The sequence below is a fragment of the Protopterus annectens genome, chromosome 5.part0, assembly GCF_019279795.1.
Source record: "Protopterus annectens isolate FY-2018-M chromosome 5.part0, PAN1.0, whole genome shotgun sequence".
NCBI classification, from domain to species: domain Eukaryota; kingdom Metazoa; phylum Chordata; order Ceratodontiformes; family Protopteridae; genus Protopterus; species Protopterus annectens.
In genome coordinates, this window is record NC_056735.1 from 13,770,995 (window position 1) to 13,795,190 (window position 24,196).

Below are 24,196 nucleotides of genomic sequence, written 5' to 3' on the forward strand. Positions count from 1 at the left end.
CTGTGGTGAGCTGCCTTCCCCATCCGCTCCATTGATGCTGTGTTGTTCTTTTCAGAGAGAGCAGCTTTCACCCCCGCATTTGAGATGTCTGGGAGCCATTGATGCTGTGTTCTTAGCTCTTTGAGAGCAGCTTTCACCTGTAGTGATCTGGATAGTGGGAGGTCCTTTGGGGTTTTGGTCTGTTATCTCTCCTTTTTTTGGTTGTATGTGGGCTCTGTCTGAGCTGTCATGGGAGTTTGCAAATGTCTGTTTCTCTGGCATAGCTGCTGATTATTTCCTTTCCAGGTTTCTTTCTATCTAAGGGTTTTCCCATGATTAAGGTCTTGATGATGATTTGAGGATCGGGATTTCTTTTTTGTGCTAGTGCTTTTTTATTCTCCCAGTTTTCCTTTTGCTTGTATCATCATGTAGCTTCTTCCCTTTTGCTATTGTAATGTTTGATTATTTTTGGGATTATTGTAAAGTTTGTTTATGTTTTGGGTCCAACAGTGGTGGTTTTTTTTGGGATGGCTGAACAGTCTTGGTTTTATTTGTGTTCAGAGAAGGTTACAAGGGCTTCCTCGTTTTCTTAGGTTGCATTATAAGGGCTTCCGTGAGCTTGGGTTGTGGTTTCCATTGGGGCTGGGCCAGGTTGTGAAGTTTGCTTTAGAGAAGAGTTTTGAAGGTGTCTTTTTTGTTTGGGGTGGGCTGGGTTGCTTTTTTTAAGTTCTTCACTATGTGGATTTCTTCTCTGGGGTGGGAGGAATATGATTCCAGTGAAGAGCATTTTGTCCCCATTTTTGTGATGATGAGAGTAGTATATTTTTCTAGAGATTTTTTGGGATGTGGTTTGTGATGATGAGATGTAATTTATGATCTTTCACCCAGGGTGGGCTTTGTGAGTTGTTTTGGGCTTTGATTTGAGTTTATTCCAGGGTAGTTGGTAGTTGAGTCTATGAAGGTGTTTGGTATGTTGGTGTATAGTTCTCCAGTGTCCAGTGTCTTCAGGAATGCTGTGTGGGTTTCGTGAGTTTGAGAGTGTGAGAGGTAGCACTGTGTGTGAGCAGTTTTGGTTTTGCAGTTAGTTAAACCTACCTGGATGGTTTTTTGGCCAGCGTAGAGCCAGGTGTAGAGGAGTCCATATCCTTGATGATTAATGATACACCTGGACCTACCTGGTGTGGTGTGGTCTGGGCTTTGGGGGCCGACACAATGTGGATGATATGAGACGAAACGGGCAGTGCCGAGCCCTGAGCTGATAGTCAGAAACAGCTCACAGTCCTTGAATCTCCATTACCCATACTGAGAGTTACAATCCTCGAGGGTGCATTTTGAGGATTTACTTATTGCATTTTAGAGCACCCTTCTTAGTTTCTTTTTTTTTGTTTTTTAGGGTTTAGGTGTTAAGTTTTGAATTTGAGCTAAAATTTGAAAATGGGGGTTATGGGGTTTCCCGCAACATCCTGAAATCCCAGGAATCAGGGTGGTCCAGGCAGCTTGCGCTGCGAGCCGTCCGCGGCTATGTCCAAGCATGTCATCCCAGGCAGACAGGCACGAATGACACGAAATTAAGCCAATTCTTTGATCATCTTGTCACTATATTGTGGCATCATTCTTGTGGAAGGAAAGGACTGATACTGCTCAGGGTCAGCTGAACCTGCTGGCATGCTAATCAGAGAGCTCCCAGAGAGCTCTCATTTCATGTAGTCCAGGGAGCCATCTCAGCACATGCTCAGGTCGCTCACACCAATAATGAAGTCACCCTCTGTGTAATTTTGCCGCTGCCTGAGAGTGCTTGCTTGTGTTGTGTGTAGGATTCTAATGCCCGATAGGCAGGATTACTACTTGCCTCCTTTGTTCAGCCTGAGGAGTGGGACGCCAGTGTGTGTCTGACTGTCACGTCATGACAAGTGAGTTTGGTGTGTTGTATTTGTATTGTGTTTGCAAGTGACTGCACACACTATTTTTGTTTGTATGTTGTGTTTGTGTTGTTGTGTTTGCAGTTGCTTGCGCTGATGTGACCTTTGGAGGCCTCTGCTGCTGTTTTTTACTTTTTTTACCTCCGAGGTATTTCTATGTTGTGTTTATGTGTTTGATTCAGTGGTGTGGTGTGTGGTTGGGAGTGAGACTGGTGGTTTGGTGTGTTGTCAGTTGCTCCTCTCCTGCCTGGTCTTGCCCTTCAGTCCTGAGTTGGGAGAGCTCAGCCTCCAGTTTGCCATAAATAGCTGCATCTCTAGCAAGTGTTGGTGGGAGGGAGGAGGAGGTTGTCCGTGTTGTTGGGCAATTGTGAGGTGTTGTAAAATTGTAGAATTCATCCACCAAAGCCCAACTGGGCAGGAGAGAGGCACAAGGCATCCATGCTAGAAAGATTGCTAGAAAGATTATGATATGGAAAAGTATGTAAAAGTAGTGGGCTTAGTGGGTAGTGGGTACCTCATAGTCAGAGAGAGATTTGTATTGTATAATATAGGAGTGCTTGAGAGAATGCTTATAAGACAATAAGTATGCTTATAAATAACTGAAGTGCTGAGCTTGAGAAGAAAAGCTATTTTGGAACAAGTGCTGCACTTTTAGTGAAGGTGTAAACTTAAGGTAGGTTCCTAACAGAGCCTAGTGGAAAATTGAAATTGAAGAACACACTTTCTGGAGCCAGAAAGAGTTTAACCGTGGCACACGCTACTGCTAATGCTAAAGTGTGCTTGATAGGGGCTGGAAAGAAGAAGAATAGATAGACCCAAAACGACAAAAAAAACAGTCAAGTCAAGTCAGTAACCACCTCTAGTGGGAAGCTGCTCAATGTTATTCACTGCCACTGATCAACAGAGACTTTCCTTTAGCCCAAGCAAAAATGGCCTCACCTTTCCTTTACTTCCTAAAATGTATATTAATTAACATTATTTTATTCTGCCCATGTCTCAAGTTAATAGTATTAATATTTTAAAAAGGTCCCTGATTCTGTTGAAATTTGTCCATATTTTTGGGCCTTTGTTTCCCCATTCAGGCTTTGTCAATATTTCTTGTACTAAGAGATCGAGAGGCATGATTTGCTGTAATATTCTGTACAACTTATTGTTCATGCTTGTAAGATGTTCTTGGAGCTTTTCTCCAGGGGCCTCCACTGAAAATAGGCTCTCCAGGGCCAATGGACTATCCCGGTAATCAAATGCTAATAAATAAATAAACAATTTACTGCACGTTTTGGTGAAAAGTATTAAATGCATCATACATTCTCCAAGATTAAGCTGGTCAGAAAGAAACGACAGGTTGAAATTAAAACGAGCGAGAAACTAGACCTGAAAATATCACTGAACACAGCCAACGCAAGTGCGATGGATTCTACTTAGAATAAAATTAAGTATTGCAAAATATTCAGATCCAAAACAAGCATGGACCTTCTGAATGAAGACTCTGAGCTGACTGCAGGAGTACAGCTTTAAATGGAGGGGGGGCGTGCCAGACGTGACGGAGGTTTTACGCTAATCGTTGCTCTTAAATCGAGCTTGCAAGTAGCTGCAATACCAGTCTTGAGAAACAGAGTGTGTTAGTGTTTTATTCATGGTAACCGTGGGAAGTTGGCTGTTACCGGGTGGCGGCAGCAGGGTGCGATCGCACCAGCCGACTGACATCCTGGCGCCTTTCTGGAGATGAGGAGGAAGAAGACCCTTCTTTTCGTGATCTTGGCTTACTCTGTCCTACTGCTCCTTGTGTCTTACCTTCTGGATCACAAGACTAAAAGGGTGATCCAGGAGGTGCCCATCCGTTGGCGCTGCCATACACCCGCTAACAACGCTGATGTCCTCTGGAACTTACGAGAGGTGGGGACAGTGGCACCTGTCAGCCTTGAACCTCTGGAAGCTACAGTGAAAAAACAACACATCTACCTGCATGCTACGTGGAGGACTGGATCTTCCTTTTTGGGCGAACTTTTCAATCAGCACCCTAATGTGTTCTACCTGTATGAGCCGACTTGGCACTTGTGGCAGGCACTGTACCCAGGTGATGCGGAGAGCCTGCAAGGTGCCGTCAGAGACATGTTAAGCGCCTTGTTCCGTTGTGACTTTTCTGTGATGAAGCTGTACGCCAACAGCCCCAACATCAGCACTGCCACCATATTTGGCTGGAAGAGCAACAAAGTGATTTGTTCTGCGCCGCTCTGCCCCGCGAACCAGAGGGACGTGGGTTTGGTGAACCAAACGCGCTGCGAGGCGCAGTGCCCCCATAGAGACCTAGTGGACCTGGAGGCCGAGTGTAAGAAGTATCCTGTCATAGTGATAAAGGACGTAAGGGTGTTTGATTTGGGGATACTGGCTCCTTTGTTGACAGACCCTGGACTCAATGTGAAAGTAATCCAGCTGTTTAGGGACCCGAGGGCTGTCCAGAATTCTCGCCTCAAGTCTAAACAGTCCCTGGTACGGGAGAGTATCCAGGTGTTGCGTAGCCGGCGGCGCCAGGACAAGTACCGCCGGCTCTTCACTCATGCCCGCTCGTACCGTGCCGATGCTTTCGTTTCAGGTGCAATGGAGGTGATCTGTGAGTGCTGGTTCCATGACATCCTTCTGAGCAGTCAGCATCCAAGCTGGCTCAGTGGACGCTATACGCGCCTTCTCTATGAAGATTTGGTTACGGACCCATTATCAGAACTTGCCAGGCTGTACCGCTTTGCCAACTTGACTTTGCTACCTGCGGTGGGCCGTTTTGCTCTGTACATGACCCGGGGAGAAGGCTATACTTCGCACAAACCTTTCCAGATCTCCTCTCGTGATGCCAGAGCTGCTATCCATGCATGGAGGGAGAGGATGACTCTGGAACAGATAGAGGAGATTGAGAACTACTGTGGCATGGTCTTGGACGAGCTGGGTTACCTAAAAACGATCCGTGGAGAAAGGTAGCCGAAGCAGGGGCCAGCTGGCCCCAGTCATCCAAGGTAACGCAACATTTCTTTGGTAAATGATTTGACATCCTCGTAATTTATGGACCAAGAGTGTTGGGGGTATTTGAATGGAAGATTTTGTTTTTTCTCTTAAAATACTGAGACTAGCAATTTATTAGACTAAGCAGCGGTGGTAAGTTATAGAACATGCAAGAATGTGGCATGGTGACTGTCGCACTCTTGCCCTGGTAAGCAACAATGGAGCTGTTTCTGTCTACTGATGAGTCTTAATTCTTCACTGGTTATTTTGATGTTTGGTTTCCTAGTGAACATGCAAAGTTAAGTAAGAAAGTATCCTATATTCATTGATCATTTGGTCCTGCATACCTCTTTCCTAGTGAACATGCAAAGTTAAGTAAGAAAGTATCCTATATGTATTGATCATTTGGTCCTGCGTACCTCAGTGTGATTGCTAATGACATTACTAACATGGACCCATTGTAATGTTATTCAGTAAGTGTTATCAAGTAGTGTGTGGTGTCAACCTTTACTGCAATTATAATGTGGCTGCAGGACTTTGGATTTCTAAAATACTGAAAATGTCAGCTCTGTGTCTGGTTTGTGCGAAAACTGTTAATATAATCTGGAACGGTATTATGTGTAGTCCGTCTCCATGTAAGAAGTACAACTGCGTGCATCATACAATAATGCAAAAAAAGTGTCTTTGCTCAGTAATGTTCAATTATAGGCAATTTGATGGTTTGAAATTTTTATCAGAGTTTATATTTATAGGTAATACAGAAGGCATTGTTGCGTGTTAAATGAATATAGTACTATTAATAAATAACAGCCGAGCTGCTTGTTTAGCAGTGCTTGCTTATTTATTAATGAACATTTCATGAGTACGTAACAGTTGTGGGTATATATGCTTGCTACGTACTATTGTTTACTGCAGGCTGCACTACTTGAACATCGTTGAATTGGCGTGTTAATAATGAGGGCGTGGTGTTAGTTGAGGTGTGAGTATAGTATTAGGAGGTGCGGGACGGATTAAGGCGGGACTTGCTTTTTAATTGGATCGTATTCGTTATACATAGTATAGTTTATGGATCGATTTTCTTGCAGGTTCTTATTTGCTAAATGCATGACAGTAGGGCAAAATCTTGATGTAATGCAAAACGTATTGGAGTTGAGAAGTGCAGATGGTATAACAAAACACATCTCACACACCTCAGCATTTCAATGACAGTTGAGATCTGTGACTACAAAACATAAATCATTGGGAAGTTCATAATTTAATAGTTAACAGGTAAGGTGTAAAAGTGAACCTTCTCCCCTGTGAGGTGTTTTTTTGTTTTGTTTTTAAGTTAATGGGTGTTGCACTTCATATTGATTTGACATTGGCAGGCTGTTTCTAAAGTGCTGTCAGACTTCTGCAGCATTGGTTCTGTCCCACAAATGCTTCCAATGTGCAGTGCACTGTATATTGTACTCACCTGAGTGAGCCACATTGATATTTTCTATTCCAAGGTCACTGCTGTTAAGAATGTGTGATTTCTATAGGCTAGACCATTTCCTACAGATTCACTTGCCCTGTGGGACTTTAGTAGATCACAGAAAAACTGTTGTCTTCGAGGGCTTTAGATTTTTCTTCCTTCTCATTCGTCAGCGATTTTCCTTTACATGTAGATAAAACAGTCGCAGTGCTAAGACTTCAACTGGAGGGGCTGGGTTTTTCTTCCTGTTGGTGGTGAGTCAGTGCGTTTTTATTGATGTGCATATATTTACTCGGTGTTGTAGTTGCGATAATGTGAATTGTCATTGAGTAGCATGTTTTGACCACAAGCGTCTTCTGTGTAGCGACATGCGTGAATGGGCGTTCCTTCGTTGAAGGTTGTGCGTTAGGCCCGGCAAGCCAGCACGTAAAACTCTACTGCCAATCATTAGCGGACCGGAGTTCCGCTGTGGCGACCCCTAATCGGGAAAAGCCGAAAGACGCAAACAATCTGCCTTTGACCTGAAGTTAGGTTACAATCTTTGAAGCTGGATATTCAGAAGACTGTGGGATCCAGTTCTACCGCCAGGTGTCTGGATTCCTTTTTTCCCCATTGTTTAAACTGGCGTAGCATAAAGGGTGCTGCTCTCCTGAGTATGCTATCCTTCCAATGAAGCGTTTTTCCGAGATTCTGTCAACCTGAGTTGGTGGTAGCTCATTGGGATGTAAAAGATCCCAACGTATGTCTTGCAAAGAGCAGGAGTATTTTTCTCCACTGCTATGGCCAAATTCCTCCCAACAACATCAGGTTTCCATGGTACATATACCACAAACTTAATGGGACCGACTAACTCCGTTAGTAAAATATATGAAATGAATAAAACTGCTGACTGTCAAGATTCATTTGGCAGCCCTTGTCTATGAATCCTGAAAAGTATTTTGCATGCCAGAGTATCTTGGTTTTATGACGTAAACAATTACAGTAGAGTTATAAAGTTTGAAAACGGAACTCAGTAGCATTTTAAGTGGCTATGGTTTTGCAGTGCAGTTTCAAGAAACTGCAAGTGATCATACAGCTGCTTTCCACATATAAAAGAGGCTGCCAAATGATTTAATTTTAGGATATTTTAAAGTCTATATCTAAGAAGTACCTCTGGTGCAGGAAATGGATTAGCAAAGTCCAAATAAATCCTGCATCTGGGTTTAGCAGCTTTTCTAGGCAACTAGTTGGGGGGGGGCAGACAAATTACAGATTTGTTTCATTGTACTGCTCCACAATGTACTGATATGGAACATAACTTAAGTGCACTATTAACTTGGCAACAAAAAAGAAGATCAGCATAACTATAATTAAAAGAAATGTTATAATTAATTAAAAGTAATAAAGTACAAATTTACATATACATTTCAACACATTGCTGTGGGGGGGGGGGGGCAGACAGATAAATTACAGATTTGTTTCAGTACTGCTCCACAATGTACTGATATGAAACATAACATAAGTGCACTATTAACTTGGCAACAAAACAGAAGATCAGCATAACTATAATTAAAAGAAATGTTATAATTAATTAAAAGTAATAAAGTACAAATTTACATACACATTGCTGTGGGAGTATAACAAGGAAATGTATGGTTTTGATCTGAGCACAAAATCAAGTTAGAGAATATTTATTTATTTATTTTAATTTATTTTACATTTGACCAGGATAGTCCAACTGGATACATGTCCATTTTCAGCGGAGGCCCAGGGAGAAAAGCTCCAAGATCACCAAATTAGAGAAAAAATACAGCATCTACAGTAATGAGATGCTGTACACTTATACCAGGTTCCAGATGCATACTTTTTGTCTGTGGCTGTCAGTCTGACACGCAGCTCTAAGGGGCAGTGCATGTTAATATAGGTAATGTGCTGCAGATATTTGGCTGTAATCCATTTGTTTCATCCCTTAATATTACATTTTGGTGAGCCTGACACAATAAAATGCAATTAGATTTTTTTTTCTTTTTTAATGAATATGCTTCATGTTTGATAAGTTTGTGTAATACTGTTTCATTCTAAAGAAGCACAACTGGCTTGAATTTAGATTCTCTGTGGCATGAAATGGCCCCAAGCTCGGAGAAGAAAAAGTTACTGCTGCTGCTTTTCCACTAGAAGGTGCTGTTGGGGTTCTCCATTTTCCTTGCTTCCATTAACTGTAATTAGAACATACATTTCCTCTCACCTGCCATGACCACAGCATCTTGTGCTGTATGTAGTAGTTTGCTTGGGTCTGGCCCATGCACCCCTAACACTGGGTGGTTCATGCTGCATAAAGCAGCAGCCTGATCACTTGTGAGTGGAAAAGAACACTAAAAGCAATGTTCGGTGATTCCGATTATCTATACAAGCTACACTACAGATGAGGAATTTCTTTGCAGGATTTTGTGAAATCACACTGTTGAAATTTTCCACTCGAAGCAGTAACTTAAACTAGGTAAAACTTACAATGCAATACAGCATATGAAGTTTTGTTTCTGGTTCTCTTCTGAATATAAATTATAGTATATAATTTGGTTATTTAAAGAGCATATCCAGTCAGCTAGCTACTGCTCCTTTATTAGTTTGTTCTGTATGGTTTTATATGCTGTATCCATAATATTCATGCTCCACTTTGCTTCTCTGTCCCTAATGCCTGTTCATTTTATCTACCCCTTCAGAAACCTTTTAAAGTACTTGTAGCTTAAAGGATTAATGGAATGAAACTGGAAGTGAGCTGAGGAGCTCTGCCCGGTTTGTCTGCTCCTGTCCCTTAGTTCATCAGCACTCTGGCCTCTTCCCAGTTTGCAACACATGCTTATGTAGGCTTGTGGCTGTCCAAACACGATAGTCGCAGTGGAAACCCCTTTCTGCTTATTCCACACAGTTGTATAGACATAAACTCTGGCCAACAGTTCCTCCAGCACTAGGGTGTTCCTGTTGCGTACAACATACCCTTATATGATGCTAGACTCTGCCTATGAGAGTCCGGTTATTTTTTTACAGTGCTTAATTGCATGGATCTTTGTCATGCGTACTTTTTCTGTACTGCATCAACAGTGATGTACTGCTTTCCCTGTCAGCATGATCTTAAAGCTATAACCTGTCTATCTGGCACTTTTCTGCAGCTCATAGAATCCACTTGTGTGGAGTTATAACCTGCCTATCTTGTACTGTACCTTGTTTCATATGTCAGTACGGAGGTCTCACTACACCTTATGGGTGTATATCTGTGTGTACCTGCTGCAAGTGTGTGTGTCCCATGTGTGACCAGTAAAGGATTTGTTTCTGGAATGAGACAGAAGAGAAAATTCCCAGTTGGAAATCTATGCTCCACACCTATGGTCACCCCCTCGTTGGTCAGGTCAGACCATAAGCTAATCACCCTTAACTTCCACATCCCACTCCCAACCCCCAGTAAGGAAACCTCCATAAAAAAACGTCTCCAAAGCCGTCATGCTACTCAAGTCAGAAGTGACAAACTTCATGACACCCATGCAGACAGGAACTGAAAGTTCAACTGCTGAGTCCTACACTAAGGCACTGTACGAGCACATCCACTCATGCATGAATTCTGCCTTCCCAAATAGAACCAAGATGCTCTCCTCCAAAAAAATGAAGCCACTCTGGTGGCCCCTGCCATAAACAAACTTTACAACAAAAGAAAAAAACTGTTGCAGAAAAGAGGAAAATCCCAGGATGCAAAAAACTCCCTTACCAGCCTCCGTAAGAAGCTGAGATCCCCCATAAAAATCCTCCAAAGCTAGTTACGAAAATAAAATTGCCAAAGATTCCAAAGAAACCACAAGGCATTCTATAACTGTCAAAAATCTAAATGGCAATGCTCAGATCTGCTCTGAGCTACAACAGAATGGCATTAAATATACTGATCCTAAGGATTGATTCAGTGCCAACTTCACCCCGTCTCACCCCCTAAATGGCCCATCTCAATACCGGAAGATTGCCAAATTCCGGTAATAACAGCCACACAGGTAAAAAATGCACTCTCCAAAGCTAAGAATACAGCATCCATGGGACCAGATGACATCCTGGGCTGTGTACTACATGAACTACAAAATGAACTGGCACCTCACCTAAGTGTCATGTTTAATCATAGCCTCACCTCCGGCTTCATGCCCACTGAGTGGCGCACGGCTACAGTTATCCCACTCCACAAGGGGGATCCACCTTGGATCCTGGGAACTACCATCCCATCAGTCTGACGAGCCTGATCTACAAGGCCATAGAATGCATTATCATGGAACTTTTAAATAAAACAAAGACAGAGGCAACCTTCAAACACTGGATGCCACCCAGTTTGGGTTCGTGAATGGCCTATCTTGTCTCCTGAACCTGATTGACTTTGAATCAGTCTCCAGAGCCATGGATGAGGGTAAGGCGGTCTACACAGCCTATCTGGACCTCACCAAGGCCTTTGACACCATCCCCCACTCTGGAATCATAGATAAATTTACTATGCTGGGCATTAATCCCTGTGTCACTCGATGGGTTGCCAACTGGCTTTCTGACAGAACCCACACTGTAAAAGTAGCTGACTCCAAATCCAGCTCCAGACATGTGACAAGTGTAGTACCTCAGGGTTCAGTCCTGGGACCACTCTTGTTTGACATCTACTTCTCTGAAGTACAGGCCAATACTAAGGGACTCTGGCTAACAAAGTTCACAGATGGCTGCAAACTGGGAGCCATTATTGAATCTCCAAATTATGTGGATACTCTACAAAAGGGCCTTACAGAAACAGATGCTTGGTGCCAGAGCCATGGGCTCAAGCTCAGTGCCAAGAAATGTATAGTTATCCCCTTTGGGAAAAAACATGTACCCATGAATTACCACATAGGTGGCAGTACACTAAACACCGAAAGTGTGTTAAGAGACTTAGGGACACAGGTGGACAATGGCCTCACCTTCGATAACCACATCACCACAACAGTCAGGAATTCCTTCTATGTGGCACACCTCATCACTAAGGGCTTTTCATCCAGAAAAAAGGAGGTCGTTGTCCCACTGTACTCATCCCTCATTAGACCCATTATAGAGTACAATGCCCCATTTGGTATGTACCTCACAAGACATTTGCAACAGCTGGAAAGGCCACAGAAATGCCTCATTAAAAGAATCACAGGTCTAAAGCAGATGCCTATGCTGACCATCTAAAAAAAACTCCAGCTATACTCTGTGGCATATCGTCTACTTAGAGGCGATCTCTGCTTAACATAAGAAGGCCATGTCAAACCCTGAGCTGTTGGACATGCTACACTTAAAGAAATCCCAATCCCTCAGAGCCACACTCTCCAGGGATCTAAACCTTGTCATCACAATAAACAAAACATGCTGCAGGGATAGGTTCCCTGACCCAGAGACTCCCCAGACTCTGGAATAGACTGCCCATACATGTCAAGCAGAGCGCCTCTTTGGCCTTCTTCAAAAGGAACCTTGACGATTGGATGGGAGAAAGGAAATTCACCCCGGGATCATGTCAGTCGCCCTACTAGACAGAGGTCCAGGGAAGTAAATAGTGTGGGAAGAAATAGCCAGGGAATTGTTATGGCTAGGCTTGTATAGGCCCTAGGGCCGATAGCCTACTACCAACCTATGAACCCATAAGACCAGAAGTCCTCATAAAGATAGATTGGCATGTTAAAATTACTTTATATATATTTTTTTTCTCTGACTGATTAAATCCAAATAGACACATAGTGCTTTTCAGGGGGGTCTGAGATAGCATTCATAACTGACCAGGGGAAAGTTTAGACAGGTTAGCTCTGTTTAATTTAAGTCCCTTGAGGTTTGTAACATCCCATGAACTACCACAGGCTTTGCCAGATGAACTCTGTTTAAAATCTCTGATGAATTGGACTTCGGCAGTGCAGAACCTCCATCATACTGCAGTGGTGTTACTGGAATGCAAGTCCAGGGGACTCGTGTGAGTATAGAACCTACAGTCTTCTACCTGATCTGCAGTATGTAAATTACAGCATTTTTTTTTTCTCTGTGGCTTCAGATTTATTCAGTCAATTTAATAAATCAGATTTATTTGCAGTCCAAATATGTTGTCGTTTTGATTGCTTAACCCTAATTATACATCTGTCATGATAGCACTACTATGTAATTTATGAAGCAGCAGGGCAGAATTCTGCATCGACAAACCAAGCAGAAGTTAAATATTGCATCAGGCTTGTGAGCTCTTCATTAGCTTTGCCACTTTGCACAGGAAAAGGAAATGTTTGCTTGAACATCTTCAAAGTTTGTGAAGTCGATTAAATTTCCCCTTGGTGTGCCACTTGGCTTTCACTGAAAAAGATCATTTTGACCCCTGCATCAGTAAAGTTGCTTATTTAACAGTCTGCAGCTTTACACATTTTAAAATTTTAAAACAATGATTTCCTCAGTTCACAAACTGTCTGCAGTTTATAGCTTGTGTTTAATTTATGACTAATGCTTTTATGATGTGACCAAACAAAGTAGTAGCGATGAAAACATGCTAGCTGAGATAATGGCAGGCATAAGCTGAATCCATATGTGCTTGTTTGTAGGAGGTTAACTTTGGTTCCTGGAAAAGGCATGATTAGTTTCAAGGGCAACAGCCAATTTGAATGTGAACAATACCTCTCAACTGCTATGATTTTGGTCTTCAGATTTAGCATTGATCTTGCTAGATTTATGATGTTCCCCATGAAGTCATACCCGTTTATGGGTATATACTTTTGTTAAATATAATCAAAACCTATATAAAGATTCTCTACCACTAGCTATATAGGCTCTGATATTTATGGACTCTCTTGTGAGATAAAAGAAACAGCTCTTCTTTATGACCCTCTGCTATGATTTTTAATACTTGGATGTTAGGAGGCATGATGTGAATTAACTTATATCCTTGAGCTAAACCAAGGACTGATTTATAGATGCCTATACAGTCATTGCGATGTTAAGCATAACCAAGGCTAAAGAGATGTTTATGAACTCTGAAAAATGCATAATGATTTCTTAGTCTATCATTTCATTAAAATAGGATCATAGGAGGTTACTAGGCTATTGTCCCTGGGGCACTTATAAGCCTAGCCAAGAGTTTAGCCCATGTTTAGACAAGTCCGCACCCAGAGCCCCTGTCCAGCAGGGACACAGGTGGAATCCCAGGAGTGTGTTTTCTGTTTCCCATCAAGTTATCCAAGTTGCGCTTAGAAAGAGGTAATGAGGTACTGTGCTTGATGTGGAGAAGGAGTCTATTCCACAGATGGTGGGGGGGGGGGGAGTCTGTGGGACACAAATCTGTGCTGCCAACAAGCCCTATTGATATCACAGGCCAGGTTGAGGCCACACGTATGGGTTGTTCTAGTGGAGTTTGACTTGTGGATATGCAGCAGTCCCATCAAGGTGGGGTCTGAGATTGCTTTGTATGCCAGACAGATGTCAACTCTGAGGAGTTTGTATGAAACTTAGGCTAAAAGTCCTGTCCTGTACTATCTGTGTAGGTTAGGTGTTTGAGGCCCTGGATTCTCCTTTTGAGGAACCTCTGTGGTCTCCAACTGCTGCATGTGCTTTGCGAGGTACATGCCAAAGGGGGCGTTTTACTCAATAATTGGCCTTATAAGGGAAGAATACAGGGATATTATGACCTCTTTGTCCCTGGATGAGATACCCTTACTTATGGCGTGGGCCATGTAGAAAGTTTTCCATATAATGGAAGCAACACGGTGGTCAAAAGTCAGGTTGCTATCAACCTGGGTGCCCAAATCTCTCACTTCTGATTGTGTACTTAGGACATTGTTATTAATGTGATAATATGTGGGAATGTCACTCTTCCCAAAGGGGATGATGCATTTTTTTGCCATTCAGCTTGAGGCCATGTTTCTGGCTCTAGTCATTTGTTTCGCTGAAACCCTCTTGGAAGGCATCCACGTGACTTGGGGAATTGATGACTGCGCCCGGCTTGCAGTCATCTACAAACTTGGTCAGCCATAGGCAACTGGTTTTGGCTTGCACCTCGGAGAAGTATATCCTGAATAACAGTGACCCCAAGAACGATTCCTGGGGTATGCTGCTCGTTACAGGTCTACTGTATGAGGTGGCTTCCCCTATTTTGATTTAGGTGGGTTCTGTCACTGCTTCCCATCTGGAAACATATGGATTGATGCCTAGATCATAGAAAGTTACTAGGCTATTGGCCCTGATGCCCTTATAAGCCTAGCCAAGAGTTTAGCCCATGTATAGACAAATCAGCACCCGATGCCCCTGTCCAGCAAGGACATGGGTGGAATCCCAGGAATGTATTTTCTATTTCCCATCCAGTTATCCACATTGCGCTTAAAAGGGGGGTAAAGAGGTACTCTGCTTGACGTGGAGAAGGAGTTTATTCCTTGGATGGGGGGGTCTCTGGGACACAAATATTTATTTATTTATTTATTTATTTTACATTTGTTAACCGGGCTAGTCTAGCTGGATATATTTCCATTTTCAGTAGAGGCCCGGGGAGAAAAGCTCCACATATAGAGATAACAGATTACAGACTGGTAGGACTTAGACAAGGAATATTGTTATCCAAACAAGAGTAGAAGTTTAAAATTTCTAGACAATCTAAATGCGATCATAATGAATATTATTACATAGTTTAAAAACAAGGAACAAAAAATTGAAATACCAAGGACAGAGAAATGTACATTGTTACCAAAAGGAAAGGAGTTTAACTATCTGGATAATAGAATAACATCATATTGAACATTTTTGCTTAAGTTTAACAGCAGGTAAAGAAAGAGGAAGACCAAGGAGAAGAGAGAGACAACAATAGAAAGAGAGATAGGAAATACAGGTTTATAGGAAAAGAGTCATAGTCAATAGGGAGGAGAGAAATATGAGAGAGGTATGTAGGGAGGAGGGAGGTTAAGGGGAGAAATATGTCCTGCCAGCAAGTCCTATTGATGTCCCAGATCAGATTGAGGCCACGTGTGCAGGTTACTTGAGTGGAGCTTGACTTGCAGATATGCAGCAGTCCCATCAAGGCGGGGTCTGAGATCACCTTGTATGCTAGATGAGGTCACCTGTGAGGAGTCTGTACAGAGTAGAGGCATAGGGCTGTGTATGGTAGATTTTTGAGGCCCTGGATTCTTCTGGTGAGGAACCTCTGTGGTCTCTCCAGCTGCTGCATGTGCTTTGTGAGGTACATGCCAAAGAGGGCGTTGTACTCAATAATTGGCCTTATAAGGGAAGAATACAGGGATGTTATGACCTCCTTGTCCCTGGATGAGATACCCTTACTTATGAGATGGGCCATGTAGAAAGCTTTCCATATAATGGAAGCAATATGGTGGTCAAAAGTCAGACTGCTATCAGTCTTGGTGCCCAAATCCCTCACGACTGACTGCATGCTTAAAACGTTATTAATGTGATAGTTTGTGGGGGCATCTCTCTCCCCAAAGGGGATGATGATGCATTTTTTTTCTATTCAGCTTGAGGCCATGTTTCTGGCACCAGTCATTTGTTTGGGTGAGACCCTCTTGGAGGATGTCCATGTCACTAGGGGAAGTGATGACAGCTCCCAACCTGCACAGTCATCTGCAAATTTGGTCAGCCATAGCCCACTGGTTTTGGCCTGTACCTCAGAAGTGTATCCCAAATAACAGAGGCCCCAAGACCAAACCCTGGGGTATGCCATTCAGTATGAGTCTACTGCTTGAAGTGGCTTCCCCTATTTTGACTAGGTGGGTTCTGTCAGTGAGCCAGTTGGCTACCCATCTGGTAACATACGGATTGATGCCTAGTTGACAGAGTGTATCTATTATGCCTGAGTGGGGAATAGTGTCAAAGGCTTTGGCCAGGTCAAGGTAGGCAGTGTGCACAGTCTTCCCCTCTTCCATGGCTTTGGTGACTGTGTCTCAAAAAAGTTGACCAAATTTAACTGACATGACCTCCCCTTGACAAAGCCAAACTGTGTGGGATCGAGTGTTTGGAGGTTGTGATAGTTAAGGTGCTGCTGTTTTTTTCATAGGTCTATATGAAGGATTCTATTCTGGAGGTAAGGGAAATTCAGAGTAACAAATCTGTCTCCCCACCATGTTTATTGATCTGCAGAAAAAAGTTTAGATTTCTTGTTTTGTTGTTTGTGGGTCTGTTTGATTTGTGAAGGTACAAGAAATGCTGGACTACTGGGTCCTTGATTGCTCAGAAGACAAGCCATAGGACTCCTGATGAGCCTGTAAACAAAGAAAATAGGGGCCGTGATGTATCTGGTGAGGTACATCCCAAAGGGGACATTATATTCTATACCTGGTCTGATCAATGTTGAATACAAGAGGACAGTCGCATCTGTAGATCTGGATCATATTCCCTTGGCAATTAACTGTGCTGAGTAGACAGACTATTTCCAAGTCAATGGCTTCACTGACATCAACTATCCAGAAAGATTGGATATATTGAGTCCCTCCCTCTGGAAGGATGGTCCAGTTGGCATGCTATAACTCTATCCTGTGTGTCCAGAAGCCAAAGCATCTCAACATAAGATGTAACATTTTTATTTATTGATTGCAGTAATCTGCACTATTGCACTGAAATTGTCTGCCTTGCAAGGTCTGTTAATTTTGTTACTACCACACTGTTTGTAAAGCTTTTTTAGCTAGTTTCACTGTGTGAAAGGTATTAATTGGAAATTTTCTCCATTTGTTAAGCATCTGTTTGTTCTGATTTCCTGCCAAGGACTGCACCATATAACTGATTTGTTCGTAGTTAAAAGCATTCTCTAGAGTATGCTTGCTCCTTTATCTGTTTAAAACTTTCATTTGGTGTCTCACTGCTGCTGTTCTGCTGTGATAAACATTTCTGTAGTGTTCTCTGCCTAAAATAGTGTAGCATGTTTCCCACCCCTCCTCTTTAATGGTGTCTTGTTCTTACACTTGGTAGCTTTGCAGGTGCCCGCCCCTAGTGTAAATTTGATCTGAGGCACTCCTCCCAGTCCAGTGTCATTAGCTCATTCTACCCAATACAGAGAGAACATTTGGAAAGGCCTACACTTACCTCTCCCATAGGAGACTCCATTGTGAGACATACAGATGTGCCTCTGATCAGGCTGGATAAGGAGAAAGTCACGGTTAGTTGTTTGTCTAATGCCAGAATCTGCCATATCACACACTCACTTGAGTCTGTCAACAATAAGTACTGTTATGAGACTGTCATAGTCCATGTTGGGGTGAATGATTTTGAGATGTACCTCCCTGGACTTTATGAAGAGAGACATGATTGAGCTTACTGAATGTGTCCCAGGCTGGTATTTCCCAAGCCTTAAGCAGCATTCTACCGTCACCCAGAATGATGCCTCAATACAAACAGAAAATGATTGACTTTTAACTATTTGCTTAGTTTCTGATTCATTCCAGGGGGATCCAGTGCCTGACAGCCTGGGAAGATATGATCAACAGACCACAATGCTTTGCTAGAGATGGCCCGCATCTGTCTCACTTGGGCTTCTGGCAAAGGTCCTTGCCTCCCCCACAGTGCCTTTTTTAGGAAAAGTCATGAGGGCAATACTACCAACATAAAAATCTCAACAAAATGCAAATTAAAGGTCATGCTGCTAAACGCTGGGAGTTTAATCATGAAACTGCACTCATTGCAAGCATTCCTAACCCTAGAAGATGCTGACATTTGTGCAGTCACAGAAACCTGGTTCAAAGCTGCAGAGAGCAACAGCAGTACCTGGTTACTCATCCTATCATACATTCAGACCACAAAACATGGGCAGCAAAGCCAAAGGAGGTGGGGTTTCAATATATATTAAAGACACACACACCTCCAGGCTGGTCAAACAGTATGACACAGGAGACACTCCAGGTGCCATTAACCCTTGACAAGACCGCTAATCAAATTATAGCTGGCTACATGTGCCCAAATTTGACTCGAGATGCCCACTCCACCTATCTGGACCTCTTCAAATATATCAAGATTCAACCCTTTACCCTGATCCTGGCTGACTTTAGTTGCCTGACCACTGCCAGAACACAAATGCCCAGAGATTCCTCGATTTTTATCAGTGCAAATGCCTTGGAACAGCTAGTCAATACCCCCGCAAGAGGTGATAATATCTTGGACTTGGTATTAACCAACATGAGTAATCACTGCAGCACCCGTACGTTATCATCCTCCCTGGTAAGAATCGACAATAAAGTGGTCTTTTCAAAGTTACCATCTACCCTGACCCCCCTCTAGCTAGGGTCAAACAAAAAAAACTTCTCCAAAGCTGATTACAACCTCCTGAGGGATGGTATAAAAACAGCTTCACAGCCCCCTCCCCCCTCCACCACTATAGGAACTGGCACCAATGTCCATATCTACACCAAAGTACTATATGAACATTTATGTAGATGCATGGAGTCAGGAATACCTGACAGGACAAAGTCATCCTCTGCAAGGAAGAGTAAACCTGTCTGGTGGACATGTGCAGTAAGTAAATTATATAACAAAAGGAAAAAAATGCTAACCAGGAAGGAGCAGGTGCCCAAATGCTAACCAGGACCAGGAAGGAGCAGGTGCCCAATTGGAACCAATCTCTCCTTAGCCTGAACAAGAAAATAAGAGCACGAGTAAAATCCTCTCAAGCCAATTTCAAGTCCAAATTGGCCACATCTGCTAGAGATGATCATAAGGCCTTCTTCACATATGTCCACAATCTCAAAGGAAGTACCCAGGTCTGTCCAGAACTGGTGGTCAAGAACACCATATACACAAATGCTGTAGTAATATCCAATCTACTGGCTGACAGATTCAGTGAAAACTTCTCCCCTCTGTCCCCCCATCAGTAAATCAGGACATCCCTAGTACCTGCCTCCCACCTGGTGGACAGCTGTCTCTCACATGGCTGTTTAGAGAAGTTCTTTGCACTTGCAGCTCATGGCAGATGTCAGATTTTAGCGCAAATACTCTCTAGAAAGGTTAATGTCATCTTCCTGGCGATGATGAGTGTTACTGTTGAGGCAATAGGTACTGTAGTTATCGTTGTGCGGCATAGCTCTCAACCAAAAAAATCTGGACAAAGCCAGAAACAACGGGGATCAAAGTCCCAAAAATAGGGACAAATTATAACTATTGCTCTTATAAACTTAAAATAAAAGATCTTGTGTTACCATAATTTTCTGAAGGATATGAAGTCTAAATATCAAATGCCTGTCATTGTTTAGTGATTTGGATCCTCACTGATTCACTATGAAAATCCAGAAAATCACAAATTTTATGAGTAACAGGCCAAAATATGAGGCAAAAATCTGGACATTATGTGAAACTCTGGACAGTTGAGTGGTATGAGCAGCTATGTTTCCAGTAATTTTTCTATGACATATGGTTTCCAGTCTTCATGCACCATGTCCCTAGTCCGGGACTTCTGATCTGCCCCACTTTTATTAATGGGTTTCTAAAGTATAGTACTCTTCTAAAAGGGACAGACATGCACGCTTGGTCCACATGTAATCTGTTCTGTGAGTGTTTTTTGAACCTCATTTGTACCAACATCAGTGCTTTTTTTTCTCCAATATTCTGGCAGCTCAGTGGCAGAGTTCAGTAGTGTCAAAATCCCACACTGCATAACATTTCATTGTATTCACCATTTTTGTCTAATCTGGATGTCTTTTGCTCCACTTAATGAGGGTTGTATGATTGGGTCTTTCCTTTGCCGACACCTCTTTTAATAATCAAACATCTGTTTTCCTTCTACAAGAGTTTTTGCAAGCCACATTTCAATTTTTGTAGGCATCTGTCTTCTGGTATTTAGCAGGCATTGAATTTGTTTTGGTAGCTATTTGTTCTTGAGTGATTATCCCCATCTAACTCCCCTGTCTCCATCTGTATTTGGGAATACCAGATTAAGAACCGCACCCTGGTGTTCTGCAGTAATCTCTCTCCAAGGCAAGGAACAACTGTTCTTGGGTATGACTGCAACCAGTTTGCTCTTTATTTGTTATTACAATTTCATAACAGATGTTTTGCATCCCATTTGACCTTTGTGCAGCTCAGGCAAATTGTGGTTTCTTACTTCTAAGCTGTCCGTTAACACACAGTGCTTTGGTATGTGATATGTTGCTTTGCTGTACAGTAAATGCAGTGCTGAACTACAGTTCTTATCATAATTTGGAATGTATTAAGTTAAGGGTTCCTATCAGCATTTCGAATGCCGAATTTAATTTAATCGAACTGAAATGTTCGAAATCTCAGAAGAGCGAACTGACAGAACATCGATTTCTTTCCCGGGAAAGAAATCGGTGGGCCATCATCGGAGTTTGCTATTTCCTCCACTGTGGTGCGGTCTCGTAGTTGGTATATTTAAATAGTGTGGGTGGGAGGGGGACACAGCCCCCCACGTTGCACTTCTGTCAGTGTTTAAAGTATTGAAAACATTTTTTTCTTGCACGGAACACCGATTTATTTTCCTAGGAAAGAAATCGATGTTCTGTAAGTTTGCTCTTTTGAGAATTTGAACATTTCAGTTTGATTAAATTGCATTCAGCATTTTCAGCATTCGATATGCTGATATAGACCCAAGTTAACATGCTATGTCTTTTCCCCTTTAGTGTATGTACTGAAATAAATGTATTTCTGGTGCTTAAATGTTTTCTTTTTCTAACAGGAAGAGTAATTTAAATCAGAAGAAGACAAGCCTAGACAGAAACGTCCTATGTGCAGCCAAGGAAAACTGAAAACCTCGTCAGCAGCTAAGCAGACAGAAAGAAAACCCAGGGCCAGAGAGAGGTTGTGGACTTTCTCAGACCTCTGCTCATTTTATAATGTAGTCTCAACTGTGTACGTCATTTGGGTGGGTTTTGACAATTTGATATACCTCATCTTTTGTTGGTATTTTATGAATTCTTGTGAAAAAAAATGATCAAATGTTTTGTTTTCCTTTGAGGGAAACCTGAAATGGCTTGAAGCAACATACTGTTCTGAGCAGAAGTTTACCCTTACATATAGAGACTGAAACGAAGGTCTGAAAGCAAATGCTTAACATTTAAGTACTTATGTCTTTGTGGCTGGTTAAACAATGGTTTTATTTAAACATTCCATACATCAAACAAAACAACTTTTTTGTTTTGTTTTTGGTTGTGCTCTTTCTGTCTCACTTATAAAATATGCCTGCATTTTGTTTTGATTTCCAGAATCAAAGGGAGAATGTTCAACAGCTGTGTTCAGCTAATTGTGATTGGTTGTTTGTCTTCTGACCAAGCAAGCATGATACTCAAGTGTGCCAGGTATACAGGGTTCTGGCTGTTGGTTCTGTCCCCCCCCCCCCCATGGGTGGGGCAGATGTTTTTGTCATGACGTTTGGCAAATCATATGATTTGCATAAGTTCCTTGCCAGTTTTCTTTTCTGTCAGAGTAATAAGCAAATCCTGGGAAGAACAGCAGTTATTATATTTTCTATTAATTTTTAACAAAATAACGTACTGATATGGCATACAAAATGCAGTACCATTTACAGGTTGTAGTCCACAGCTGCTGTGCCATGTATGAATTCAAAACATAGTCTGTGATGCAGTTTGATGCAAATCTGCCAATAGAGATGACTTTAGTAACTGACTGTGTTAGATGGATGGTGGATTAGCACCTCATGCCTATCTTTTAGTCTTTCAGGCTCCTGTTTTAGAAAATAGATTATTCTCTGCAGGCACTGAGCTTCTTCCCCTTTCAGGCACCATCCTTTATTTTACTTGTGGGGATCTGGGTAGCTGGGTGTTTCTTCACTGATGTTAGGAGGTGAAGTTGTGAATGGTAAAGGGATGGAATCTAAGCTGGACATTTTTCAGTGAGTATTTTCCTACACAGCACTGCACACAACTCTTTATGTATTTGTATCCTGGGCCATGTCTCCATGGACACACAGAGAGACATCATCGCAGGGCAGCTTTCTGGCTCCTCTCAGGACATGTACTGTCAGTAACCAAACTAGTGGGGCCTTGTATAATATGCTGGATTCTTTTTTATCTGCATGGCTAATCTAGATACAGTAATTAATTTATTTGTTAATAATTGACGTTGTCAGTGTTCATCTGCTATATGCTTTTCTTAAACTATGCTGTTTCAAAATGTCTCTAGCCCTTCCTATAAGTCAAACTATTTTAGAACAGTATGGTAGTGTGATTTTTAATACTTGACACGTATTTCATATAATGATTTATGTAAAGTTTGCATTGTACCTGCTTTGTAACTTTATTTTTGTATGGCTGCAGCTTTTTTTGTGAACTTTATGCCTTGCTCACTGTGTCTATATGCTGGTTTACTTTGACTTTTTATGGATTGTATCTAAAATGTGTTTAGTACATAAGTAAGAGTTTTAAAAAACCTTTAAAGGCTAGTAGTGTACCTGTCTTTTTATCACGTGTATATACCTGTAAAATGTAGTTTTTAATTGTGAAGTAAGTTTAGAAAGCCAGGACTGTCTCCAGCCCTTCTCCCCCCCTTTCAGAATGTAGTAATATAAATATTGCAGTTTATTAAATGACACAGAATGATACAGAATTATGTTGTAAGGAGTGGTGAAGATTGGATTGCAGTAATATAAACAGATATAGAAGAGCACCCCCTTTTTATGTAACTAGTAATTTATGTAGTAACCATGAAGTCCAAGTCCATCTTCCTGTGAAAGGAATATTAGCATTTCCAATTACATTGTCTTTAGTATACATGCCCTAAGGTGACTGCTTTAGCAACAATTCATGAATTTCTGAATACAGGGTACAATCCAAATCCTAAAACTTGAGTAATCTCATAACCGTTGATCCCAGAAAATGCTGACAGATCAGTGTTTTCATAACTGCATTACTGCTTTTCTGGCCATATTGTGGTGTCGTCATTAATGTTGACTAGTTCAGTTTACTTTGAGGATGAGGTGTGCGTTCAGTTTACTTTGAGGATGAGGTGTGCAGTATATAAACTCCATAACCTTGATCAGTGAAGTTCTTTAACTCCGTGAGCTGTCCTAGCCTGTTATAAGTCTTAATCATATGTAAGTGATGCAGGTTCTCTGGCACCCCCATGCTTTGGACTGGTTTCTTTTCACACTGCTGTGTGGTGGATAATGCATGCCATTTCTCATGCCCGTTCTGGACTTAGGAGCAGAACACCAAAATGTTAGTATTCGGTACATCTGTCCGTTTTATTCTGGATAGCCCATTGCTTCTGAGTTTGCTTCTTTATGCATCCGTGCAGTTCCTGTTTACCTTCATTAGCTTCTGTACTGGAGCATCTAGCAAATTGTATTCCGGATAGGACATGGCTGAGCATATTGATTTTAAAAGGCAGTATTTTGCCCATCAAAAGGTACTAAGTTCTCCACCTTCAAAAGAATAATAGAATTATTTTCTGAATTTGTAAGCAGTGTACAAGTACATTTGTTATTAAACATCCTCATTTTTTAATACTTAACATTCTAAAGTCGTATAATGTTTACTGCATTAAGCACATTGTATATATGGAAACAAAATGCATACATTTAATTAAAAAAAATCAAGTGAGTCAGCAAAAAAAATAAACCTGCACCAGATATGTTGCGTTTTCTCTACTGCTAGCTTCAATATAAGTTTTTAAAATAAAAGCAATGGCCAGTTCAGTTGGACGCATTACTCTAAACTGATAGATTTGGGCATAGAGCTATGATTTTTTAATCCTCAAATTTAGCTGTGTACTTCCATTCTCATAGATTTGCTGTTTTCATAAAGTTGTACCTGTTTAAGGGTACATAAAATAACTAAACTAAACCTATATAGAGACTCTTTATCATTAAACATATAGGGTAATTCTGAAATATAAGAAGGTGCTCCTCTTTTTGAACTGCTGATATGATTTTAAA

The 24,196-nt window shown here is 41.7% G+C and overlaps 1 protein-coding gene across 1 annotated transcript; it reads left to right on the plus strand.

Moving 5' to 3' along the window:
- The first annotated feature begins 3,484 nt into the window (after nt 1–3,484).
- CHST7 (carbohydrate sulfotransferase 7) lies at nt 3,485–22,702 on the plus strand. The gene is made up of 2 exons (XM_044072070.1): nt 3,485–4,903; nt 20,981–22,702. Exon 1 carries the CDS (start codon nt 3,624–3,626, stop codon nt 4,866–4,868), a length of 1,245 nt encoding a protein of 414 aa, XP_043928005.1. The 5' UTR covers nt 3,485–3,623; the 3' UTR covers nt 4,869–4,903; nt 20,981–22,702.
- The last annotated feature ends 1,494 nt before the right edge of the window (nt 22,703–24,196 follow it).